Source organism: Callithrix jacchus, chromosome 4 (genome assembly GCF_049354715.1).
Source record: "Callithrix jacchus isolate 240 chromosome 4, calJac240_pri, whole genome shotgun sequence".
NCBI classification, from domain to species: domain Eukaryota; kingdom Metazoa; phylum Chordata; class Mammalia; order Primates; family Cebidae; genus Callithrix; species Callithrix jacchus.
Genome location: NC_133505.1, coordinates 51,236,800 through 51,260,988, shown reverse-complemented (window position 1 = coordinate 51,260,988; position 24,189 = coordinate 51,236,800). Strand labels below are relative to the sequence as shown.

The 24,189-nt window shown below is 47.4% G+C and overlaps 1 protein-coding gene and 2 pseudogenes across 1 annotated transcript; 2 read left to right on the top strand and 1 right to left on the bottom strand.

The window, feature by feature from the left end:
• The first annotated feature begins 4,252 nt into the window (after positions 1–4,252).
• On the top strand, positions 4,253–5,500 carry TBCC (tubulin folding cofactor C). The gene has a single exon (XM_003732668.7). It carries the CDS (start codon positions 4,327–4,329, stop codon positions 5,320–5,322), a length of 996 nt encoding a protein of 331 aa, XP_003732716.2. The 5' UTR covers positions 4,253–4,326; the 3' UTR covers positions 5,323–5,500.
• Positions 5,501–11,960: 6,460 nt separating this feature from the next.
• LOC100399407 (genetic suppressor element 1 pseudogene) lies at positions 11,961–18,292 on the bottom strand (annotated as a pseudogene).
• A 3,092-nt stretch (positions 18,293–21,384) lies between these two features.
• LOC144582144 (ADP/ATP translocase 2 pseudogene) lies at positions 21,385–22,462 on the top strand (annotated as a pseudogene).
• The last annotated feature ends 1,727 nt before the right edge of the window (positions 22,463–24,189 follow it).

The window sequence follows — 24,189 nt, the reverse complement described above, 5'->3', positions numbered from 1 at the left end:
CATCCTGGCCAACATGGTGAAACCCCATTTCTACTAAAAATTCACAGAAAATTAGCTGGATGTGGTGCCTGTAATTCCAGCTACTTAGGAGGCTGAGGCAGGAGAATCGCTTGAACCCAAGAGGCAGAGGCTGTAGTGAGCTGAGATCGTGCTGCTGCACTTCGGCCTGGGCAACAGAGCAAGACTCTGTCTCAAAAAAACAAAACAAAAAGAAAGCCCTAATCTTTTAGAGGTATATAGTGAAGTATTTATAGATAATAAAATATGAAATAATGTCTGGGATCTGCCAAAAAATAATCAGGGTGAGAGGTGGGGAAGTGACTAGGGTTTTAAAGAAAACAAGCGTGTCAGTTGGAAACTGTTTTTTTCTTCCAAGTTACTATTATTTTTATTGATATATAATAATTGTACATATTTATGGGGTATATGTGATATTTTGATACATGCCGGTCAAATTAGAATAACTGGATACCTATTACTTCAAACATTTATCACCTCTTTGTGTTAGGAACATTTCAAATCCTTCTAGGTATTTTGAAATATACATTATTGTTACCTCTAGTTAGGCTACTGTGCCATCTAAACCAGAATTTACTCCTTCTATCTAACTTGTATCTTTGTATCCTTTAATCAATCTCACTTAGTCTCCCTCCACTTCCCAGCCTTTGGTAACTATCATTCTACTCTCCAGGTGATCACATAGGAGTGAGAACAAGTGATATTTGTCTTTTTGTTCCTGGATTATTTACTTAATATCTGTTAGCAGTTGTTGAAGCTGGGTGATGGGTATATGGGTCCTTGTAATACTCTCTCCATGTTATGTGTGTTGGAAATTTTCAAAAATTTAAAAAAAGGGGGCGATCTAAATCTAACAAACAGAACCATAAAGTATCTAAACTGTTGTCAAATAAATGGTAAAGTCCAGAACACGTTAGAATTGTTTCATTTTTCAAGATGTCTACAAGAGCAGTACCCTGATTCACAAGCCCTTGGAGATATCATTGAAAGTGGGACGCAGAGCTCACAGTTGCTTGCCTTTTGCTACATTTCCCCTGTAATGCATTCCCTACTCTCCTTCCATCAAAACAGGCACTTACCTCTGACAAGTTGGGATCTATTTCAAAGATGCGTGCCCAATCCACTGCCCTCAAATGGCAGAGAGAGGATGCAAACACAGCCAGGCAATGCCAGCCATTTGGCAACCTTCCTACTGTGTTTGAGCTCAGAAACTGCTTTATCTCTGTTTCTTGACCACATACCTCACAGCCTGCAGCTGTGCTGGGGGCTATAAAGAACTGTCAAGCCAATGCTTCACAATGACCATATCACTGACCCCTTTCCAATCCTCCTCAGCCTCACCTCAGTCTTTGAAACTGCCCCTACCACACTGGATCAACTGAGTGACCTGTCAAGCTTTGTCTTTAACTGCTTCCTTTTCTTAAAAGTTTGAACTTCAAGTATTTAGAAACTTCCCAAGTATACTGGACTATAGCAAAAACCTACTGGTGGACAGAAATGAAATTCTTAAAAGGGTTTAATAACATTCCATTCTACGTGGGATACAAGCTAACACTTACAACACCCATACATTCACTATGCCTAGTACACAAATGTTATCTCACTCCAGCTGCAACCTCCAAGTCCAATAAACCTTCTTTAGCTACAAACGTTCTTAATTTGAGTGAGACGGGTTCAACTTGAAAAACTTAAGCAGGTCAGGTTGTAGTTGATTTTTTTCCAGAAAAATCAATCTCAGAATCTTCTTTGTTTAAATCAACATTTCATAAAATAAAGCAGCTATTGCAATTCCTCCGCATGACCTGGACAAGTTAACAAGCTATATTTCATCCACCAGCTTTCAGAGGCACAGTTTTGTGAAATAAACCTGCTTTTGGGCCCGGGCGCGGTGGCTCACGCCCGTAATCCCAGCACTTTGGGGGGGCCGAGGCGGGTGAATCACGAGGTAAAGAGATCAAGACCATCCTGGTCAACATGGTGAAACCCCGACTCTACTAAAAAGTATGAAAAATTAGCTGGGCATGGTGGCACGTGCCTGTAATCCCAGCTACTCAGGAGGCTGAGGCAGGAGAATTGCCTGAACCCAGGAGGCGGAGGTTGCGGTGAGCCGAGATCGCGCCATTGCACTCCAGCCTGGGTAACACGAGCGAAACTCCGTCTCAAAAACAAAAAACACACAAAAAACCCACAAAAACCTGCTTTTCTGGTGGTGGTGGTGGTGGGGGTTGGAGGAAGCCTGGACGCGGTGGCTCACGCCTGTAATCCCAGCACTTTGTGAGGCCAAGGCAGGCGGATCACCAGAGGTCAGGAGTTTGAGACCAGCCTGACCAACATGGAGAAACCCCATCTCTACTAAAAGTACAAAATTAGCCGGGCGTGGTGGAGGACGCCTGTAATCCCAGCTACTTAGGAGGCTGAAGCAGGAGAATCGCTTGAACCTGGGAGGCGAAGGTTGCGGTGAGCCGAGATCGCATCATTGCACTCCAGCCTGGGGGACAAGAGCGAAACTCCATCTCTAAATAATAATAATTATTATTATTATTTAAAACAAAACAAAAGGCTCACCTATCCTGCCCATAAAACAAGACTAGTGAAAACGATGCCTATGCACAAGAGGAAGCACCATTGTTTTTCGGCACCCCCTTTTCCATCGGGTGCAAGCAGACACGCGACACACATGCCTCTCCCCTGCCCCCCGCCCGGCCTGCGCGCGGAATCTGCCACACGGTATATGAACTGTGCTGACTCTCAGCGGAGAAATAAATACCCGGTTCAGCCCAGCAATTTATGTGTGTTTTAAGAGGGAAGGAAAGGAAGAGAGTGGGGCGTGAAAATAGGCGATTCAGATATAATTCAATGGCTCTCGTTTCCTCCCATCTTTCTCTGCATCCAAATGCAGGTAGATCGGTGAAATTTCAAGGTTTTGGGGCCGTTAAGTACCCCAATTTAAAAACGACGGAGGCTGGGAACTGGGGATATAAGGATGAGACCTAGGGTTGGAGGGGCGGGCAGGGACGGGCAAGGGTTAAGGAGGTCCGGGAGCTCCGCAGAGCTGAACCAAGAGTGCGCGGCTGCAGTGCTCGGGCAGCCGCAGCGTCTCGGGTTCTCGCCCGGCCTGCTGCCTCGGGTTTTTGCCAGTGACTGCGCGGTCTCGGCTGCCCACCCACACCTCGGGTTGGTCCCGACTTTAGGCTAGGCCATTCACTTCCGGTGACAAATCCCTCCCACCACCTCTAGAAATAATGTACCGCTTCTCCCACCGCTTTCCTAAGACCGACCGCCCCAGACAGCCGCGGAGCCCGTGGCTGGGGTCTCACTCCGGCGCGGCCAGCGACGCCCAGCTGCGGAGGGAGTGGCCGGGATGGAGCTGGGGGAGGGCAGGAAGAAAGAGGAAGGGGGTGTGAATCTCACCTTCCCCCGCCCCCACCCCTCCGACTGCAGCAATTGGCCAAAAATGTAGTAATCTTTTTTTAGACTCCCCCAGGGCCCCTCGAACCCAGTTGCAGTGAGGAAACCAGTCTCTCCCATCGCAGTGCCCCTTCCCTTCTCCCGCCCCAGTAACTGCCTGCGGGGATCCAGGAGCCCCCCAGGCCGCGCCGAACTGCAGTGAAATGGGGGAAGGGGGGAGGGAAGGATGAGGGCTAAGGGGCGGCAGAAATGGGTTGGGGGAAGGGGTGGTGGAAGGAAAGAAAAAACCGGAGGCATGCAGTCGGCTCCCTAGCCAGCTGTTCCAGCTGCTGCTTCCTCCGGCGAGGGCCGGGCGGTGCAATATTCCCCCCCCTCCATCTTTCTCACCACTACCTGTCCCCTCAACCCACCACACGCACTCATCCCTCCCACCCACACCCCCAGTAGCGCATCTCCGGCCTGTAAGGGGGTAGTAGGGAGGAGCTGGGGGGAGGGGGAGGCCTGCGAGTTTCTAACCTTGTTCTTATAAACAAACCCACATGTGCAGCTGCCGCTGCTGCAACTCACCCCACAATCCCGGATATAAGTCCTGCCCCTTTAAGAGGAAAAAAGCTTCCCCCGCCTGCCTCCCACCCCACCCATCCACTAGGACCTTTGTCTTCCCACCCCCACTTGTCAGTCGGCCACGCCCCGTCTCCCCGCCCCCTCCAAAGCAGAGGAACCAATAGGCAAAGAAAATAAGGCCGGCGGTATGACGTCACCATGTTAGGCCAATCACTGGGCGCGTTGGTGGGAGGCCTCACGGAGAGCGCGCCCGGAGGAAGGTAGGCAGGAGAGAGGAAGCCTTAAGTCAAGATCGAGTCTGCTGGTTGCTCTGCTGCTGCTGTCAGGAACGGGGGTATGGAGTCCCAGCGGGACCTGAGTCTGGTGCCTGAGCGGCTTCAGAGACGCGAACAAGAGCGGCAGCTGGAAGTGGAAAGGCGGAAACAAAAGAGGCAGAACCAGGAGGTAGAGGAGGAGAAGCGCGACTTTTTCACCGCCGCCTTTGCTCGGGAGCGGGCGGCCGTGGAAGAGCTTTTGGAGGGCGCGGGGTCGGTTGAACTGCTAGAGGAGGCGGCCTCTCGGCTCCAGGGGCTGCAGAAACTTCTCAACGACTCGGTTTTGTTTCTAGCCGCTTACGACCTGCGGCAGAGACAAGAGGCGCTGGTGCGGCTGCAGGCGGCCCTGGCCGAGCGGCGTCAGGAGCTGCAGCCCAAGAAGCGTTTCGCTTTCAAGACCCGGAGAAAAGATGCTGCTTCGTCTACCAAAGTAGGCGCGGCTCCTGGCATCCCCCCGGCAGTTGAAAGCATCCAGGACTCCCCGCTGCCCCAGAAGGCGGAGGGAGACCTCGGCTCCAGCTGGGTCTGTGGTTTCTCCAACCTGGAGTCCCAAGTCTTGGAGAAGAGAGCCAGCGAGTTGCACCAGCGCGACGTCCTTTTGACCGAACTGAGCAACTGCACAGTCAAACTGTATGGAAATCCCAACACCCTGCGGCTAACCAAGGCCCACGGCTGCAAGCTGCTCTGCGGTCCGGTGTCCACCTCTGTTTTCCTGGAGGACTGCAGTGACTGCGTGCTGGCAGTAGCCTGCCAACAGCTCCGCATACACAGTACGAAAGACACTCGCATCTTCCTGCAGGTGACTAGCAGGGCCATCGTGGAGGACTGCAGTGGGATCCAGTTCGCCCCTTACACCTGGAGCTACCCGGAGATCGATAAGGACTTCGAGAGCTCTGGTTTAGATAGGAGCAAAAATAACTGGAACGATGTTGACGACTTTAACTGGCTGGCCCGGGATATGGCCTCTCCAAACTGGAGTGTTCTTCCTGAAGAGGAGCGAAATATCCAGTGGGACTAAGCAGTTGTCACTCTTCTTCACTCCTACCAAATACTTTCCACGTTGGACTTTTCCCCTTATTGCGTCTCGAAGTTTACTTACTGTCACACTGTGTATGTTTTCGGTATTTTACGGCCTGAGACTGTAATAGGCTCCTACTTGTAATTTCCATTAAATGCATAACAGGTGTAACACTAAAGTATTTTTGCTTTTTGGTCTTGTGCCACTGCACTCCAGTCTGGACGACAGAGTGAGACTCTGTCTCCAAAAAAAAAAACTCGGCTACTCCGGAGTCTAAGCCAGGAGAATTGCTTGCATCGGGGAGGCAGAGATGGCAGTGAGCCAAAATCGCACCACTACACTCCAGCTTGGGCAACAGAGTGAGACTCTCAAAAACAAACAACAACAACAAAAAAGTAGGTAATTCCTTTGTCTCTAGCCATTCAGTTCCTTTGGAGAGCCATCACTCTACCTGAGTCTTTTTCTTTTTCTTTTGAGACAGAGTTTTGCTCTTGCTGCCCAGGCTAGAGGGTAAACGGCGTGATCTCAGCTCACTGCAACCTCAGCCTACCAGGTTCAAGGGATTCTCCTGCCTCAGCCTCCTGAGAAGCTGGGTTACAGATGCCTGCCACCATGCTGGCTAATTTTTTGTATTTTTAGTAGAGATGGGGTTTCACCATGTTGGCAAGGCTGGTCTTGAACTCCTGACCTCAGGTGATCCACCTCGGCCTCCCAAAGTGTTGGGATCACAGGCGTGAGCCACAGTACCAGTCCTTTTCCCCCACTCACTTTGTTTTGTTGAGACAGGGTCTGGCTCATGGTTCTAGTGGGCTCAAATGATCCTCCAACCATAGCCCCTTAAGTAGCTGGGACTAGAGGTGTACCCCACCACCCCCAGCTAATTTGTGTGTTTTTTGTAGAGAGGGTTTCACCAAGTTGCCCAGGCTGGTCTCAAACTCCTGAGCTCAAGCAGTCTGTCCCCTCAGTCTTCCAAGTGCTGGGTGATGGTGCATGCTTGTAATCCCAGCTACTCCCGATGCTGAGGCAGGAGAATCTCTGGAACCTGAGAAGAGAAGGTTGTAGTGAGCCATTATCACACCACTACACTTCCAGAGCAAGACTCTGTATCAAAAGAAAAGGGGGGCCTTGTGTGGTGGCTTATGCCTGTAACCCCAGCTTGCTGAGAGGCTGAGGCAGGCAGATCACCTGAGGTAAGGAGTTAGAAGCCAGCCTGGCTAACAGGGTGAAACCCCATCTCTACTAAAAATACAAAAATTAGCTGGGCATGGTGGTGCACGCTTGTGATTCCAGCTACTTGGGAAGCTGAGGCAGGAGAATCACTTGAGCCTGGGGTGTGGAGGTTGCAGTGAGCCGAGATCGTGCCCCTGCACTCCCTGGGCCACGAGAGCGAAACTCCATCTCAAAAACTAAAAGGAAATGTTTGGGTCTTTGCCAGTTTGATGGTTACAAAATGTTATCTTCCTCTATTAGTAAAAGTAATCATCTCTTAACTCATCTCCCCATCTCCAGTTTCTAAACTATTCAGCATACAGCTATTAAATTAGTTTTCCTAAAGTATGTCACTCCTGATCTAAAACCTTCTGAGATTCTTATTATTTCATAGGCTTCCTGGCCTGGAAGACAAGCCCTTCCACCATCTGTTTCAACCTACTGTTCTTACATGATGTTTTACTGTTTCATGACACACACTTCATGCTCCAGCTAGTCTGAACTAATACCCATTAATCAAACACACCGTATCAGTCAGGGGTCTGGCAGGAAACAGATGGCATGCTCAAAATGGATAATTTGAGGAGAGCTTAATACAGGAGCTATTTACAAAGCTGTGGGCAGAGTATAGGAAAGCAATTAGAAATGGTACAATATCTTTAGGGCTGAAGGGACAAAACTTTTACCTGAAAGCAAAGAGAGAGAGTCACCAAGCCACCTGATAGGAGTTTCAGTCCTCAGTGGAGGGATTCAGCCAATCCATGGTGACCTTCGAGGGAAGGACCCATGGGAATTAAATGTCATTCTCTTTTATTGGTGCCTCCCATTGTCCAACTGGAAATTTCAGGGCAATGAAGTCTGCTGCTGTGCGGTTCATATGAGTCAGCTCCCAGGATGTAAGACAGGGTGGAGAAAAATGAAGAATGGATCTGGAGGAGGAAATAGAAGATATTCAGTGCAGGCTGGAGCTATGTCTCATGCCTGTAATCCCAGCACTTTGGGAGGCTAAGGCAGGTGGATCACCTAAAGTTGGGAGTTGGAGAACAGCCTGGCCAACATGGTGAAAACCCATTTCTACTATAAATAGACAAAAATTAGGCCTGGTAGTAGGTGCTTGTAATCCCAGCTACTTGGGAGAGTGAGGCAGGAGAATGGCTTGAACCGGGAGGTGGAGGTTGTGGTGAGTCAAGATCGCACCACTGCACTCCAGCCTGAGTGCCAGAGAGAAACTCTGTCTCAAAAAAAACAAAAACAAAAACAAACCTGATATTCAGAGCAAATAGTTTTTGCTGTATTTCTTGGCCTTTTCTCAAGCAGTGCCCACACAGATTGGGTCCATGTGCCAAAATTTCATACAAGACAAATGTCACTTCCTCTGGGAAGTCTTCTGGGATTTTCCTCAGTCTCTTTGAAAATGAGGCATGGGCGGGGGTTGATAGTTGATGCCTGTAATCTCAGTGTTTTGGGAGTCCTTGGCAAGAAGATCGCTTGAGCCCAGGAGTTCAAGACCAGCCTGAGCAACATAGCAAGACTCTGTACCTACAAAAAATACAAAAATGAGCTAGGCATGGTGGCACAAAGCTGTGGTCCCAGCTATTCAGACTACAGTGAACTGTGATTGTGCCACTGCACTCCAGCATGGGCCACAGAGTGAGACCTTGTCTCAAAAAAATAAAAGAAGGCCAGGCTCAGTGGCTCATGCCAGTAATCTCAACACAGTAATCTCCTTTGGGAGGCCAGGGTGGGCAGATCACTTGAGGTCAGGAGTTTGAGACCAGCTTAGCCAACATGGTGAAACCCCATCTCTACTAAAAATACAAAAATTAGCTTGGTGTGGTGGTGCACACCTGTAATCCCAGCTACTGGGGTGGCTGAGGCCTGAGAATTGCTTGAATCCAGGAGGCAGAGGTTGTAGTCAGCCTAGATCATGCCACTGCACTCCAGCCTGGGTGACAAAGCAAGACTATGTAAAAAAAAAAAAAGACCCAAAGGAAAAATTTAAAGAGAGACTGAAGAATGGCTATGAGAAAGAACATGGGAAACTTCTGGCCAATAGGAAAATACTAAAGACTTACATAAAAGTTAGCTGTAATCTTTGAGGAGGGGAAATGAAGAAGGGAGGAGTAACTGCCTTTTTCCCAGCTTTGGTTATTGAAATTCTCCAGGGATGCCATTCATGCACATCACATCAGAGATGGTAATTTCCAAGAAAGATGATTAGAATGTTGAATGACTTTTAAGGTCATTGAGCAGAGGACTGCTTATAGACATTACCAAGAACGTTCCATAGAAGTTGCAGTTTAATAAACCTTAGCAAATCCAGCTGATGCACAAATTTCCTCCAAAGCACTGACAGTTTAGCTTTTTTGTTGTTGTTTATTAAGACAGGCTTTCACTCTTGCCTAGGCAGTCTCAGGTGTCCCGAGTTCCAGCAGCAGGTGGCAGGTTTTGTTTTTTTTTTTCCATAATAACATTATTTTCTTCTAGTGCTTGCAGTTTATATAATATTTGTGCCCACGGCTGAGCAGCTGTGGCCGCTCAGGGACTTTGGCCAGCCTCAACCACAGCTGGGAGCTGAGTGAGGACTGGCAGCCTCATTACCTCATTTATGCTTCTGCAGGGCCTTCTGGGTGGACTGCAGCACTGACTCATGGAACTGATGTGCAAACTCTTCCACCACAAAGGGCTCCCATAGCTTGCTCTTCCCTTGGTGCTGTGGGACAGCAGCACAGGAATGTCCTTGGGTGCAGTGCCCCAGATATAGTAAAGCATGCTCAGGCTTTTCTTGCCTCCAGGGGCCTTGCTCAGCCTGGCCTTCTCCCCACTGGTAGGAGCTAGCTCCTGACTCTTGACAGCTCCTGGGGCCAGACCTATTCCAGCTTCCCAGGTTCCATGGCCTTTGGGATGTCAGACAAGGAGGCAGCAACACCAACCGGCTTCTCCTTGTCCAGGGAGGCTTGCTGTGTGACTGATTCACTCAGGGAGACAGCAGGACTGTCGCTTGGAGAGTTTGTCAAGGAGTCGGCCACTGCTGCTGACAGTGCCTTCTGCTTTTTCTTTCTTTTTTTTTTTTAAAGAAAGAGAAGAATGAGGAAGAGAAAGAGGGAGAGAGAACCGGAGTGTTGCTTTATTCTAAAAATGGGTATTGAAAACCTCTTTTATGCCAATAATTGTGCTTAATAATGGCCAACCAATGTTTCATTTAAACCTGTGAGTAGGTGTGATGTGATACTGATAAGAGTGTATGGGCCTGGCGCGGTGGCTCAAGCCTGTAATCCCAGCACTTTGGGAGGCCGAGGCGGGTGGATCACTAGGTCAACAAATCGAGACCATCCTGGTCAACATGGTGAAACCCCGTCTCTACTCAAAATACAAAAAATTAGCTGGGCATGGTGGCGGGTGCCTGTAATCCCAGCTACTCGGAGGCTGAGGCAGGAGAATTGCCTGAACCCAGGAGGTGGAGGTTGCCGTGAGCCGAGATCGCGCCATTGCACTCCAGCCTGGGTAACAAGAGCGAAACTCCGTCTCAAAAAAAAAAAAAAAAAAAAAAAGAGTGTATATTCTGTGTATTTAAAGTGGAGAGCTCTATAAATGTTTTTAAGTTTACTTGTTCCGGATCTGAGTTCAAGTCCTGGATATTTTCTGTCTTGTTGATCTATCTAATATTGATGTTGAAGTCTCCCAATATTATTGTGTGGGAGTCTAAGTCTCTTTATAGGTCTTATGTATCTGGGTGTTCCTGTATTGGATGCGTATATATTTAGGATTGTTAGCTCTTCTTGTTGCATTGATCCTTTTACCACTATATCTTTGTTGCTTTAAAATCTATTTTATCAGAGGCAAGAATTGCAACTCCTGCTTTTTATTTATTTATTTATTTATTTTTGCTCTCCATTTGGTTGGTAAATCTTTCTCCATCCCTTTGTTTTGAGTCTTTGTGTATCCTTGCATGTGAGATGGGTCTGGATGCAGCATACCAATGGGTTTTGGCTGTATCTTTTGATTGGGGGATTTAGTCGATTTAAATTTAGAATTACTGCCATTTGATGTTAGCTGGCTGTTTTGCCCATTAGTTGATGTAAATTCTTCATTATGTTGATGCTCTTTACTTTTTGGTATATTTTTGGAAAGGCTAATACTGATTGTTCCTTTCTATGTGTAATGCTTCTTTTAGAAGCTCTTGTAAAGCAGGCCTGGTGGTAATGAAATCTCTGAGTACTTGCTTGTTCATAAAAGATTTTATTTTTCCTTCACTTGTGAAGCTTAGTTTGGCTGGATACGAAATTCTGGGTTGAAAGTTCTTTTCTTTAAGGATGTTGAATATTGGCCCCCACTCTCTTCTGGCTTGTAGGGTTTCTGCTGAGAGATCTGCTGTGAGTCTGATAGGCTTCCCTTTATGGGTAACCTGACCTTTCTCTCTGGCTGCCCTTAGTATTTTCTCCTTCATTTCAACCCTGGTGAATCTAATGATTATGTGCCTTGGGGTTGCTCTTCTTGAGGAATATCTTTGTGGTGTTCTTTGTATTACCTGGAGTTGAATGTTGTCCTGCCTTCCTAGGTTGGGAAAGTTTTCCTGAATAACATCCTGAAGAGTATTTTCCAGCTTGGATTCATTATCTTCGTCATATTCAGGTACACCTATCAAACGTAAATTAGGTCTTTTCACATAGTCCCATATTTCTTGGAGACTTTGCTCATTCCTTTTTATCCTTTTTTCTCTATTCTTATTTCATTAAGTTGGTCTTCGACCTCTGATATCCTTTCTTCTGCTTGATCAATTTGGCTGTTAAAACTTGTGCATACTTCGTGAAGTTCTCGTGTTGTGTTTTTCAATTCCATTAGTTCATTTATATTCCTCTCTATATTGTCTATTCTTGTTAGCATTTTGTCAAACCTTTTTTCAAAGTTCTTAGTTTCTTTGCATTGGGTTAGAACAAGTTCTTGTAACTCCCAGAAGTTTCTTATCATCCACCTTCTGAAGCCTACTTCTGTTAATGGAACACAGTCCTTCTCCATCAGGCCTTGTTCCGTTGCTCATGAGGAACTGTAATCCCTGTAGAGGGAGAGGCGTTCTGATTTTGGGTATTCTCAGCCTTTTTAGGCTGGTTTCTTCCCTTTGTTATAAATTTATCCATCTGTCATCTTTGTAATTACCGCCTTTTTAATTAGGTTTCTGAGTGGACGTCCAATTTATTGATTCCCAGCGCCAGAATCTGAGCAACCCACTGCACTGGCCAAAATAGCGGTGTTAAGATTGATGGTGCTTTTCTGCCCAGGAATCTCCAGTCTGGCCTGGAGCTCCAAATGCGGGTCAAAAGTGGACCCAGTCCCGTTTATTCTGCACCAAGAACCGCCACACCAAGGCGCTGGCAAAACTGCCCTGTTGGCCACAAGGGTCGCTCTGGCGACCCGTGGGGCTCCTCCGCTGGGAATCTCCTGGTCCATGAGCAACAAAAATTCGTCTGAAAGTGTGGTGTCCTCTTGTTCTCTGCACTTTCACTGGGAGCACAATCCTGAGCTTTTAGCGATCAGCCATCTTGGATCAGTTGCCTTCTGCTTTTTCAACAAGTCTCTCTTTGTCTTTCCTCTTCTCAGTGCTAATGTGGGCCAGGTTGAAGATGGTCAGGAACTTCTCTTCGAAGTTGGGACTGTTGTTCATCTTGTTAGGGCTGTGTGGGTGGACAGCGGTGTCTGTCGCTTGCTCTGAATTGTAGGGGGCGGCGGGCTACTCTCTCTCAACATCTGTGTCACTTCCTCCATTTCTGGGCCACCAATTCCTCCTTCTGCTGTTAGGTAGTCAAGCCAAAATGTTGCAAAACCTCTAGCTTCTCAAGGACGTGTCCAATTTGAGGGATGGCTGCTCGGCCACGCAGCAGAGGTGGGCCCTGACCTCCTCCTCCTCATTGCTCTTGTCCTAAGAGTCCTTGAGGTCATAGCAGTGCCCTTCCTCCTGGGCCTCTAGATGCCTGCACTCCTCTAGGTCCAGTTTGCTGACCAGTCTCCGGTGCTGCTGCAGGAACTCATCGTAGATGTAGGTAGGGTTGGGGCCCCATGGTGCTGGGGGCAGGTAGAGTAAGCCAGGCTTCAGGGGTCTGCTGAGCTACCCGAAGGTGGCCGCCTATGGGAGGGAGGCCTGCTGCTGGCCCAGGATGGTCTGGGTGGACTTCTTGAGCTCAGCGAGGAAGGGCCCAGGCCTGGGCGGGAAGCTCTGCTGCTCCAGGCTCCCTCCCTCTCATGGTGGTGGCGGAGGTGGTTGGTACTTGTCCAGGGGGGCAGGCTCAGGCTTCCGTGGCCCCTCTTCCGCTTTCTCTGGGCAGAAGACCCGCTCCACCTTCACCAGTGGCATGGCTGCCTGGAGGCTGAGCTCAAATGCAGCTGGGTAGTTGTGCAGAGGGTGGCTCTCAGGCTGCGCATCTCCAAGGTGTTGCATCAGGCACACGGGGTTACAGAGGGCTGTAGGGGCAGCAAGGAGCTGGAGCTTGGGCGAAATCAGAGGTGGTGGCCCCCCAAAGTGCTGCAGAGGGTCACGGCCACCTGGCTCGTGACAGTTCGGTCCTGGCCTGGTGGTGCTCTTGGGCCTGTGCGCGCCTCTGCAGGTACTGGGGGCCGGCCCATGTCCAGGTGCTGCTCTAGCACCTGCTGCCGGAACTCGGACACCTGAGACTGCCAGACTGCAGTGGTGCAATCACAGCTCACTGCAGCCTTGACCTCCCAGGCTCAAGTAATTATCCTACCTTAGCCTCCTGAGTAGCCACCACACTTGGCTAATTATTTTTACTTTTTTTTTTTGAGAGAGATGGGGTGTCACCATGTTGCCCAGGCTGGTCTTGAACTCCTAGGCACAAGGGATCCTCCCGCCTCGGCCTCCCAGTGTTGAGATTACAAGTGAGAACAAGCCAATTTTTTGACTGGGTACACGTATAATTTATTTTGATATTTATTTGTATTTTATTTTAAATTTCTCTTTCTGTGTGTGTGCGTGTGTGTCTGTGTGACTCTCTCTCTGTTGCCCAGGCTGGAGTGCAATGATGAAATCTCAGCTCACTGCAACCTCCACCTCCTGGTTTCAAGCAATTCTCTTACCTCAGCCTCCGGAGTAGCTGGGACTACAGGTGTGCGCCACCGTGCCCAGATAATTTTTGTATTTTTAGTAGAGATGGGGTTTCGCCATGTTGTCCAGGCTGGTCTTGAACTCCTACCTTAGGTGATCCACCCACCTTTGCCTGCCAAAGTGCTGGGATTACAGGCATGAGCCACCATGCCTGGCTGAAATTTCTCTTAATCTTCAATTTTGGTATGGTTCTGGCATGAAGTGTGTTTCCTGCCATGGAAACCCAAACTATAACATTGCATCTCTGGAAAATATGGGCTAGACTTGACTTGGGTTCAGTTGTGACTGACACTAAAGAACCAGTTACATTCTTTAGTCCAATAACAGCTATAAGACTGTGATATTGGTGCCAGGCAAGGTGGCTCATGCCTGTAATCCCGACACTTTGGGAAGCTGAGCTGGGCGGATCACTAAAAATCAGAGTTCAAGACCAGCTGGCCAACATGGCAAAATGCTGTCTCTACTAAAAATGCAAAAATTAGCCAGGCATGGTGGTGCATGCCTGTAATCCCAGCTACTTGGGAGGCTGAGGCAGAAGAATTATATGAACCTGGGAGGCAGATGTTGCAGTGAGCTCAGATCGCACCACTGCACTCCAATATGGGTGACAGAGCAAGACTCTGTCTCAAAAAAAAAAAAAAAAAAAAGCCTGGGCACGGTGGCTCGCGCCTGTAATCCTAGCACTTTGGGAGGCTGAGGTGGGTGGATCACCTGAGGTCAGGAGTTCAAGACTGGCCTGGCCATCATGGTGAAACCCCATCTTAAAAAAAAAAAAAAAGGACTATACTATGTCCCTAGGGGCCTTAATAAAAAGTGCTGGATGGGGCAGTGGCTCAACCCTGTAGTGCTGGCACTTTGGGCTACTGAGGTAGGAGGATCACTTGAGCCCAGGAGTTAGAGACCAGCCTGGGCAACATGAGACCCTGTCTCTAACACAAAATTTAAAAATTAGCCAGGTATGGTGGCACATATCTGTGGTCCCAGCTATTCAGAGGGCTGAAGTAGTAGGATTCTTTAATTTTTAATTTTTTTTTTTGAGATGGAGTCTTGCTCTCTTTCCCAGGATGGAGTGCAGTGGTGCAATCTCAGCTCACTGCAACCTCCGCCTCTGGGTTCAGGTGATTCTCCTGCCTCAGCCTCCAGAGCAGCTGGGACTACAGGTGTGCACCATCACGCCCAGCTAATTTTTGTAGTTTTAGTAGAGACGGGTTTCACCATATTGGGCAGGCTGGTCTCAAACTCCTGACCTCGTGATCCACCAGCCTTGGCCTCCCAAAGTGCTGGGATTATAGGCGTGAGCCACAGCCCCCAGCCAGTTTTTAATTTTTGCGGATAAATAGTAGGTGAATAAATGTATGGGTTATATGAGATACTTTGAAAAAAGCATGCAATGAGTAATAATCACATCAGAGTAAATGGGGTGTCCTTCCCCTCAAGCATTTATTCTTCATTAAAAATCCAGTTATACTCTTTTAGTTATTTAAAAATGTACAGTTAAATTATTTTTGACTATAGTCACCCTGTTGTGCTAGCAAATACTAGGTCTGATTTATTTCATTTTATTTTGCAGACAGGGTCTTGCTCTGTCACCCAGGCTGATGTTGCAGTGGTGTTATCCCGGCTCACTGGAGGCTTGATATCCTGGTCGTAAGTGATCCTGTCATCTCAGCCTCCCCAGTAGCTGGGACTACAGACTTGCACCACCATGCCTGGCTAACTTTTGTATTTTTTTTAGAGACAGTGTCTCCCTATGTTGCCCAGGCTGGTCTTGAACTCCTGGGCTCAAGTGATCCTTCCACTTCGGGCTCCAAAAGTTCTGGGGTTACAGCAGTGAGCCACTGTGCTCAACCCTGATTCATGTTTCCTTTCTTTACTTCTTTTTTTTTTTTTTTTTTTTGAGATGGAGTCTCCCTCTGTCGCCCAGGCTGAAGTGCAGTGGCATGATCTCAGCTCACTACAACCTCTGCCTCCTGGGTATAAGCGATTCTCCTGCCTCAGTCTCCCAAGTAGCTAGGATTACAGGCATGCACGGCTATGTCTGGCTAATTTTTGTATTTTTTTAGTAGAGACAGGGTTTCACCACGTTGGTCAGGCTGGTCTCGAACTCCTGACCTCATGATCTGCCTGCCTCAGCCTCCCAAAGTGCTGGGATTACTCATGTGAGCCACCTCGCCTGGCCCTGATTCATTTTTTCTAATTTTTTTTTTTTTTTTTCTGAGAGGGAGTTTCACTCTTGTTGCCCAGGCTGGAGTACAATGGCACAATCTCAGCTCACTGCAACCTCCACCTCTGAGGTTCAAGCAATTCTCCTGCCTCAGCCTCCCAAGTAGCTGGGATTATGGGCATGCACCACCACACTCAGCTAATTTTGTATTTTTAGTAGAGATGGTGTTTCACTATGTTGTTCAGGCTGGTCTCAAATTCCTGGCCTCAGGTGATCCACCTACCTCAGCCTCCCAAAGTGCTGGGATGACAGGCATGAGCCACCAAGCCCCGCCTCTAACTAATTTTTTGTACCCATTAGCCATCCCTACTTGCCCCGCCTCCCAGCCCCCACTACCCTTCCCAGCCTATGGTAACCATTCTTCTACTCCATGGGTGCCACTGTTTTCATTTTTAACTCCCACAAATAAGTGAGAACATTTGAAGTTTGTCTTTCTGTGCCTGGCTTATTTCACTTAACATAAAGACCTCTAGTTCTAGTCAGTTGCTGCAAATGACAGGATCCTGTTCTCTTTATGGCTGAATAGGACTCCATTGTGTATATGTACCACTATTTCTTTATCCATTCATCTGTTGATGGACACTTACATTGTTTCCAAATCTTGGCTATTGTAAACAGTGCTGCAACAAACATGACAGTGCAGATATTTCTGCGATGTACTGATTTCCTTTCTTTTGGGTCTACACCTAGGAGTGGGGTTGCTGGATCATATGGTAGCTCTAGTTTTAGTTTTTTGAGAAACCTTCTAACTGTTCTCCATAGTGGCTGTACTAACTCACATTCCCACCAACAGTGTATGAGGGTTCCCTTTTCTCCACGTCCTTGCCAGCATTTGCTATTGCCAGTCTTTGGAATAAAAGTCATTTGGACTAGGGGAAGATGATATCTCATTGTAGTTCTGATTTGTCTTTCTCTGATGATCAATGACATTGAGCATCTTTTCATAAGCCTGTTTGCCATTTGTATGTCTTCTTTTCAGAAATGTCTATTTAGACATTTTGCCCATTTTCAGATTGGATTATTAGATTTTTTCCTATGGAATTGTTTGAGCTTCTTGTATATTCTGGTTATTAGTCCTTTGTCAGATGGGTAGTTTGCAAATCTTTTCTCCCATTCTGTGGCTTGTCTCTTTGCTGATTGTTTCCTTTACTGTGCAGAAGGTCATTAACTTGACATGATCCCATTTATCCTTTTCATTTTTTCTTTTTTTTTTTTTGAGATGGAGTCTCGCTCTGTTGCCAGGCTGGAGTACAGTCGTGCAATCTCGGCTCACTGCAACCTCTGCCTCCCTGGTTCAAGTGATTCTCCTGCCTCAGCCTACCAGGTAGCTGGGGTTACAGGCATGCACCATTATGCCTGGCTAATTTTTGTATTTTTAGTAGAGACAGGGTTTTTCCATGTTGGCCAGGTTGGTCTTGAACTCCTGACCTCAGCTGATCTGCTCGCCTCAGCCTCCCAAAGTGCTGGGATTATAGGCATGAGCGACTGCACCCAGCTACCATTTGTTTACTTTTGCTGTGGTTGCCTGTGCTTGTGGGGTATTTCTCAATAAATCTTTTCTGAAGTGGGAGGATCTCTTGAGCCTGGGAGTTCAAGGCTGCAGTGAGCCCTGATCATGTCGCTGCACTTCACCTTAGGCAACAGAGTGAGACCCTTTCTTAAAAAAAAAAAATAAATAAATAATAAAATAAATCGATAAAAGTGCTGCTTTTGTGATTTCTCTTATCAGTAAGTTTCTCGTAATAGCACTTTAAAACTTTTATTTTATTTTATTTTCTGAGGTAGGATTTCACTCTGTTACCTAGGCTGGTGTGCAGTGGCAAGATCAGGGCTCATTGCAGCCTCAGTTCCCAGGCTCACACTATCCTCCCACCCCAGCCTCTGGAGTACCTGGGACTACAGGTATGAGCCACCTCACCCAGCTAAGTTTTCATATTTTTTGTAGAAACGGGATTTTGTCATGTTGCCCAGGTTGGTCTCAAACTCCTGTGCTCACCCTTGAGCCCGTCTTGGCCTCCCAAAGTGCTGGAATTACAGGCATAAGCCACTGTGCCTGGCACGCTTTCTGTTTTAAGGAATAGTAGTGTCATAGAGGGTGCCGCTTGACCGTCCATATGGCTTGAACTTTCCGCTGTGCCCAGCATGACAGTATTAAGCATCTGACAGTTCTGATTCCTTTTGTGGAAAGCCTTGCTGCTTGCTGTCTTGTGTGATAGGCCAGGATAGCTGGGGAGTTATCCTGGGAACAGCCTTCAGATGAATGACTCTCCAGAGTTAGTGAATAAATAGCTCAGCTCCCTCACTCCAGGCAGAATAATTCTGAGATGTGTTTCCCCAGGGATTTCCTTCTCCAGGGTGGAAGCTGGCATAATAGCATAGTCTTGTGGGCTGCCTTTCCTTCCTGTACCGTTTTGCCAACTCTCCATGGGTGTTACCTGAATCTCTCCAATTAACTATGTTTACTCTCTCAGTTTAGGGCGGCTTTTAGTGTTTCTCAACCTTTTTATTTTTATCATCACTCCTGGAGGGAGCCTTTTTAGACATTTATTTATTTATTTATGAGACATGGTCTCACTCTATTGCTCAGTGGTGTGATCATGGCTCACTGCAACCTCTGCCTCCCAGGTTCAAGGGATCTTCCTACCTTAGCCTCCCAAGTAGCTGGGACTATAGGCATGTGCTGCCATCCCTGGCTAATTTTTTGTATTTTTGGTAGAGACAGGATTTCACCATATTGTCCAGGCTGGTCTCAAACTCCTGACCTGAAATGATCCACCCGCCCTTGGTCTCCCAAAGTGCTGGGATTACAGACACGAGACATGGCACCTGGCCAGATCTTTTAGCTTTGAAAAGATACGGGCCATGTAGATTTCCTATTGGGACTTCCTGTTCCTAGTTATGCCCCTGGGGAGAGGATAGGAAATGAAGAAATTTATGGGACACTGAAAGTAGATCTACTTTCAATTGTGTATCATCTATTCAGAAATGTCTATTTAGACCTTTTGCCCATTTTTAAAATTTGGATTATTAGATTTTTTTTCCTATAGAGTTGCTTGAGCTCCTTATATATTCTGGTTATTAACCCTTTATCAGATAAGAAGTTTACAAATATTTTCTCCCATTCTGTGGGTTGTCTCTTCACTTTGTTGATTGTTTCCTTTACTGTGCAGAAGGTCATTAGCTTGACATGATCCTATTTGTCCTTTTTGTTTTTTAATTATTATTTTCTTTTGGAGACAGAGTCTCGCTCTGTAGCCGAAGCTGGAGTGCAGTGGTGCTATCTTGGCTCACTGCAGCCTCTGCCTCTTGGGCTCAAGTGATTCTTGTGCCTCAGCCTCCTGAGTAGCTGGGACTAAAGGCATGTGCCACCATACCTGGCTAATTTTTCTTTTTTTGATACAGATGCTGGGCACGTGGTTCACCCCTATAGTGCCAACACTTTGGGAGGCCAAGGTGGGCAGATCACCTGAGGTCAGGAGTTCGAGACCAGTCTGGCCAACATGGCGAAACCCCATCTCTACTAAAAATACAAAAGAAATTAGCCAGGTGTGGTGGTGCACACCTGTAGTCCCAGCTGCTAGGGAGGCTGAGGCACAAGAATTGCTTGAACTCAGGAGGCAGGGGCTGCAGTGAGCCAAGACTGTATCACTTCACTCCAGCCTGGGCAACAGAGCGAGACTCTGTCTCAAAAAAATAAAAATAAATAAAGTAGTTAAAGGCTAGGCATGGTGGCTCATGCATACTTGTAATCCCAGCACTTTGGGAGGCCACGGCAGGTGGATCACCTGAGGTCAGGAGTTTGAGACCAGCCTGGCCAATGTGGTGAAAACCTGTCTACTAAAAACACAAAAATTAGCTGGGTGTGGTGGCAGACCTGTAGTCTGTGAGTCCCAGTTACTTGGGAGGCTGAGGCAGGAGAGAATCACTCCTCCCTCCCTGGGAGGGAGAAGTTGCAGTGAGCCAATATCACAACACTGCCCTCTAGCCTGGACGATAAGAGCGAAATTCTGTCTCAAAAAAAAGGAAAGGTAGACCAGGTGAGGTGGCTAACACTTGTAATGTCATCACTTTGGGAGGCTGAGGTGGGTGGATCACAAGGTCAGGAGTTCGAGACCAGCCTGGCCAATATGGTGAGACCCTGTCTCTACTAAAAATACAAAAAGATTAGCTGGGTGTGGTGGCCCATGCCTGTAATCCAGCTAGTCAGGAGGCTGAGGCAGGAGAATTGCTTGAGCTCAGGAGGCAGAGGTTGCAGTGAGCTAAGATCGTACCACTGCACTGCAGCCTGGGCAACAGAGTGAGACTCTGTCTAAAAAAAAAAAAAAGTAGATGACAGTAGAGAGTACTGGATTCCTTAAACAGCCATCTCACTGGAAACAACTATAAATGCTAGATAAAATATATTAAAATGCTTTTAAAAAGACATCATGGAACTGCTAAGAGAGTAAAGAATATGTGATCAATTTTTTTTTTTTTTTTTTTTTTTTGAGATGGAGTCTCACTCAGTTACCCAGGCTGGAGTACAGCGGTGAGATCTTGGCTCACTGCAACCTCCACCTTCTGGGTTCAAGCAATTCTCCTGCCTCAGCCTCCCAAGTAGCTGAGATTACAGGCATGCCCCATAATGCCTGGCTAATTTTGTAGTTTTAGTAGAGATGGAGTTTCACCGTGTTGGCCTGGCTGGTCTTGAACTCCTGACCTCAGGTGATCTGCCCACCTCAGCCTCCCAAAGTGCTGGGATTACAGGCATGAGCCGCTATGCTTGGCAGAGATCAAAATTTATCCAGAGATATCAGCTAATTCTAAAATTGGCTTTGTCGTGGGGCTGGGAGATCTCTTGGACTCTTGTAACCCTGAGTTTCTTTTTTTTTTTTTTGAGATGGAGTCTTGCTCTTTCACCAGGCTGGAGTGCAGTGGCACGATCTCGGCTCACTGTAATCTCTGTCTCCCGGATTCAAGCGATTCCCCTTCCTCAGCCTCCTGAGTAGCTAGGACTACTAGGTGTACACGCCACCACACCTGGCTAATTTTTTTGTATTTTAGTAGAGACAGGGTTTCACCACGGCCAGGATGGTCTCAAAATCCTGACCTCATGATCTGCCTGCCTCGGCCTCCCAAAGTGCTGGGATTACAGGCATGAGCCACTGCGCCTGGCCACCTTGAGTTTCATTTTAACAGCACTGGAGAGAAGAAACAAGAAGGCAGACAGAAGCCAAAAACTGAGGCTTCCAAACAGCAGAGTCTAATGAGCCCACCTTCAGTGTAAGAGTACGCTGTGGTCTGAGTGTGTGCTCCCCACAGTGGCGTTATGGTATTTGTTGGTTTTCATCCATGTTCCTGGCTCAGAACTCCCAAAGCCCGTGTCCTGGACTTCCATTATACTGTTGGATGTGTTAGGCACAGGGGCAGCCTCTGACCTTCTGCCTTCCTTCCACTCTAATGTTTTCCCACCTGTCTGATTTTGGGTCTTAAGACCTTCCAAGAGAGGGTCCCACCCTGTACTGTGGGGGAACGAATACTTTGTCATGAAGTTTCCAAAACAACCCCAAAAAGGCCCTGCAGCCCCGGAGTTAAAGCTGGTTCTCGACCCAGTCCTGTCCCGCAGCAGCCTGCCTCCTCTTTCCTTTCAGCATGGCAGATGCCGCTGTATCCTTTGCCAAGGACTTTCTGGCAGGTGGAGTGGGGCCACAGGCATCTCCAAGATGGCAGTAGCACCCATTGCTTGGGTGAAGCTGCTGCTTCGAGTGCAGCATGCCAGCAAGCAGATTCCGGCAGGTAAGCGATACAGGGGCATTATACAGACTGTGTGGTCCCTAATCCCAAGGAGCAGGGAGTCCTGTCCTTCTGGTGTGGTAACCCGGCCAATGTCATCAAATACTTGCCCACCCAGGCTCTCAACTTCGCCTTCAAAGACAAATAGAAGCAGATCTTCCCGGTGGTGTGGACAAGAGGACCCCCTTTTGGTGCTATTTTGCAGGGAATCTGGCAGCAGGCGGTGCTGCCGGGGTCACATACTTGTGTTTTGGATACCCTCTTGATTTCGCCTATACCCGTCTACCGGCCGATGTGGGTCAGGCTGGAGCTGAAAGGAATTCCCAGGCCTTGGTGACTGCCTGGTTAAGATCTACAAATCTGATGGGATTAAGGGCCTGTGCCAAGGCTTTAACGTGTCTGTGCAGGGTATTATCATCTATGGAGCTGCCTACTTCAATATCTATGACACTGCAAAGGGAATGCTTCCGGATCCCAGGAGCACTCACATCGTCATCAGCTGGATGATTGCACAGACTGTCACTGCTGTTGCCGGGTTGACTTCCTATCCTTTTGACACTGTTCACCGTGGCACAATGGTGCAGTCGAGGTGCAAAGGAACTGACATCAAGTACACAGGCATGCTTGACTGCTGGAGGAAGATTGCTTGTGATGAAGGAGGCAAAGCTTTCTTCAAGGGTGAATGGTTCTCAGAGGCATGGGTGGTGCTTTTGTGTTTGTCTTGTATGACGAAATCCAGAAGTAACATAAATTATTTCCCAGGAATGTGCCCTGTCAACAGGCATGATGGATTATATAGCATATCTTGAGCATTCTTGACAGACTCCTGGCTGTCCATTTATCAGTGGCAACTATTTACGGGTTGAAAATGGGAAGCAATAATAATCACCTCTTGAGAAATGCTGAGTGTATGATAAAGTATATTGTTTGCTGAGAAAAATGGCAAGGAAAACCTTCCCCCCAAATGGAAAACTGCTTGGGGCATTCTAAAGCAGCAAAACAGAATGTGTGTATTATACACCAGAGCACAGTATATGTGACCCTGTCCCTGTGGCTCCCTCGTGGAGAATACTTTCTAGTGTGTCTGTGATCAGTGGTAAGCAGGCACCAACTGCTTAGCTGGTTTATCTTGGTTCTATGAGAAAACACCAAACACCTGTTTGTTAATAACAATCACCTGTTCAGAGAGAGTAACTACGTGGGTCAGAATCTGCTTGAGGCGCCTCAGCCCAGAATGCCGTCAGCCCCTGAGGCTCTCAGCTCAGAAGGCTGTTGGCCCCCGGATAGTCCCACTTTGCTGTTCTATCTGGGTGTGTGCTTCTCAATGCCTTCAGCACTGCCTGGATGGGGGTCTTTACGGCCGAGCTGGACTCAGTAATCATCCAACCAGTTTTCTCTTACAGCTCTTTCCATGATGGTGATGATGGAACTCAATTATATTTTTTATTTCAGCCACTCCTGATAAATAACAAATTTGGAGAAATAAAAATATCTTTTAAAAATAACCAAAAAAGTCCAGGCACGGTGGCTCATGCCTGTAATCTCAGCACTTTGGGAGACAGAGGCAGGCAGATCACAAGGTCAGGTGTTCGAGACCAGCCTGGCCAACATGGAGTTCGAGGCGGGTGGATCATGAGATCAGGCGATCCAGACCATCCTGGCTAACATGGCAAAACCCTGTCTCTACTAAAAATACAAAAATTAGTGGGGTGTAGTGCCCCATGCCTGTGATCTCAGTTACTTGGGAGGCCGAGGCAAGAGAATCGCTTGAACCTGGGAAGTGGAGGTTGCAGTGAGCCAAGATAGCACCACTGCACTCCAGCCTGGGTGACAAGAGGCAAACTCTGTCAAATATGTATTAAAAACAACAACAGAAGGAAAAAAAGAAAACAACAACAAAAATTTATAAAACATAGCGACACATTTTAAAAAGAGCACTGGCCAGGTGCAATGGCTCATGCCTATAATCCCAGTACTTCCGGAGGCTGAGGTGGGCGGATCACCTGAGGTCAGTTCGAGACCAGCCTAGCCAACATGGTGAAACCCCGTCTCTACTAAAAATACAAAAAATAGCTGGGCATGGTGGCAGGTGCCTGTAATCCCAGCTACTCAGGAGAATGGCTTGAACCCGGGGGTGAGCTGAGATCATGCCACTGCACACTCCAGGGAGACTCTGTTTCTTTTTTTGTTTTGTTTGTTTAAAGAGCGTTGCACCCAATTATTACATAAGACACCCTTTATTTTTTCTCAAACACATGTGGAGTATTGACCATGGGACAACAGGCCACAAACTAAGTCACAGAGGAAATCTTGAAGCTTTTTTTCTAGGTTTGGCATTGTATGTGTTATGTTCTCTCACTATAATGCAACTTTTAAAATATTTATATTTTTAATTTGCTTATATTTTTATTTATTTATCTGAGATGGAATTTCACTCTTGTTGCCCAGGCTGGAGTGTCATGAAGCAGTCTCAGCTCACCACCACCTCTGCCTCCCAGGTTCAAGCGATTCTCCTGCCTTGGCCTCCAGAGTAGCTGGGATTACAGGCATG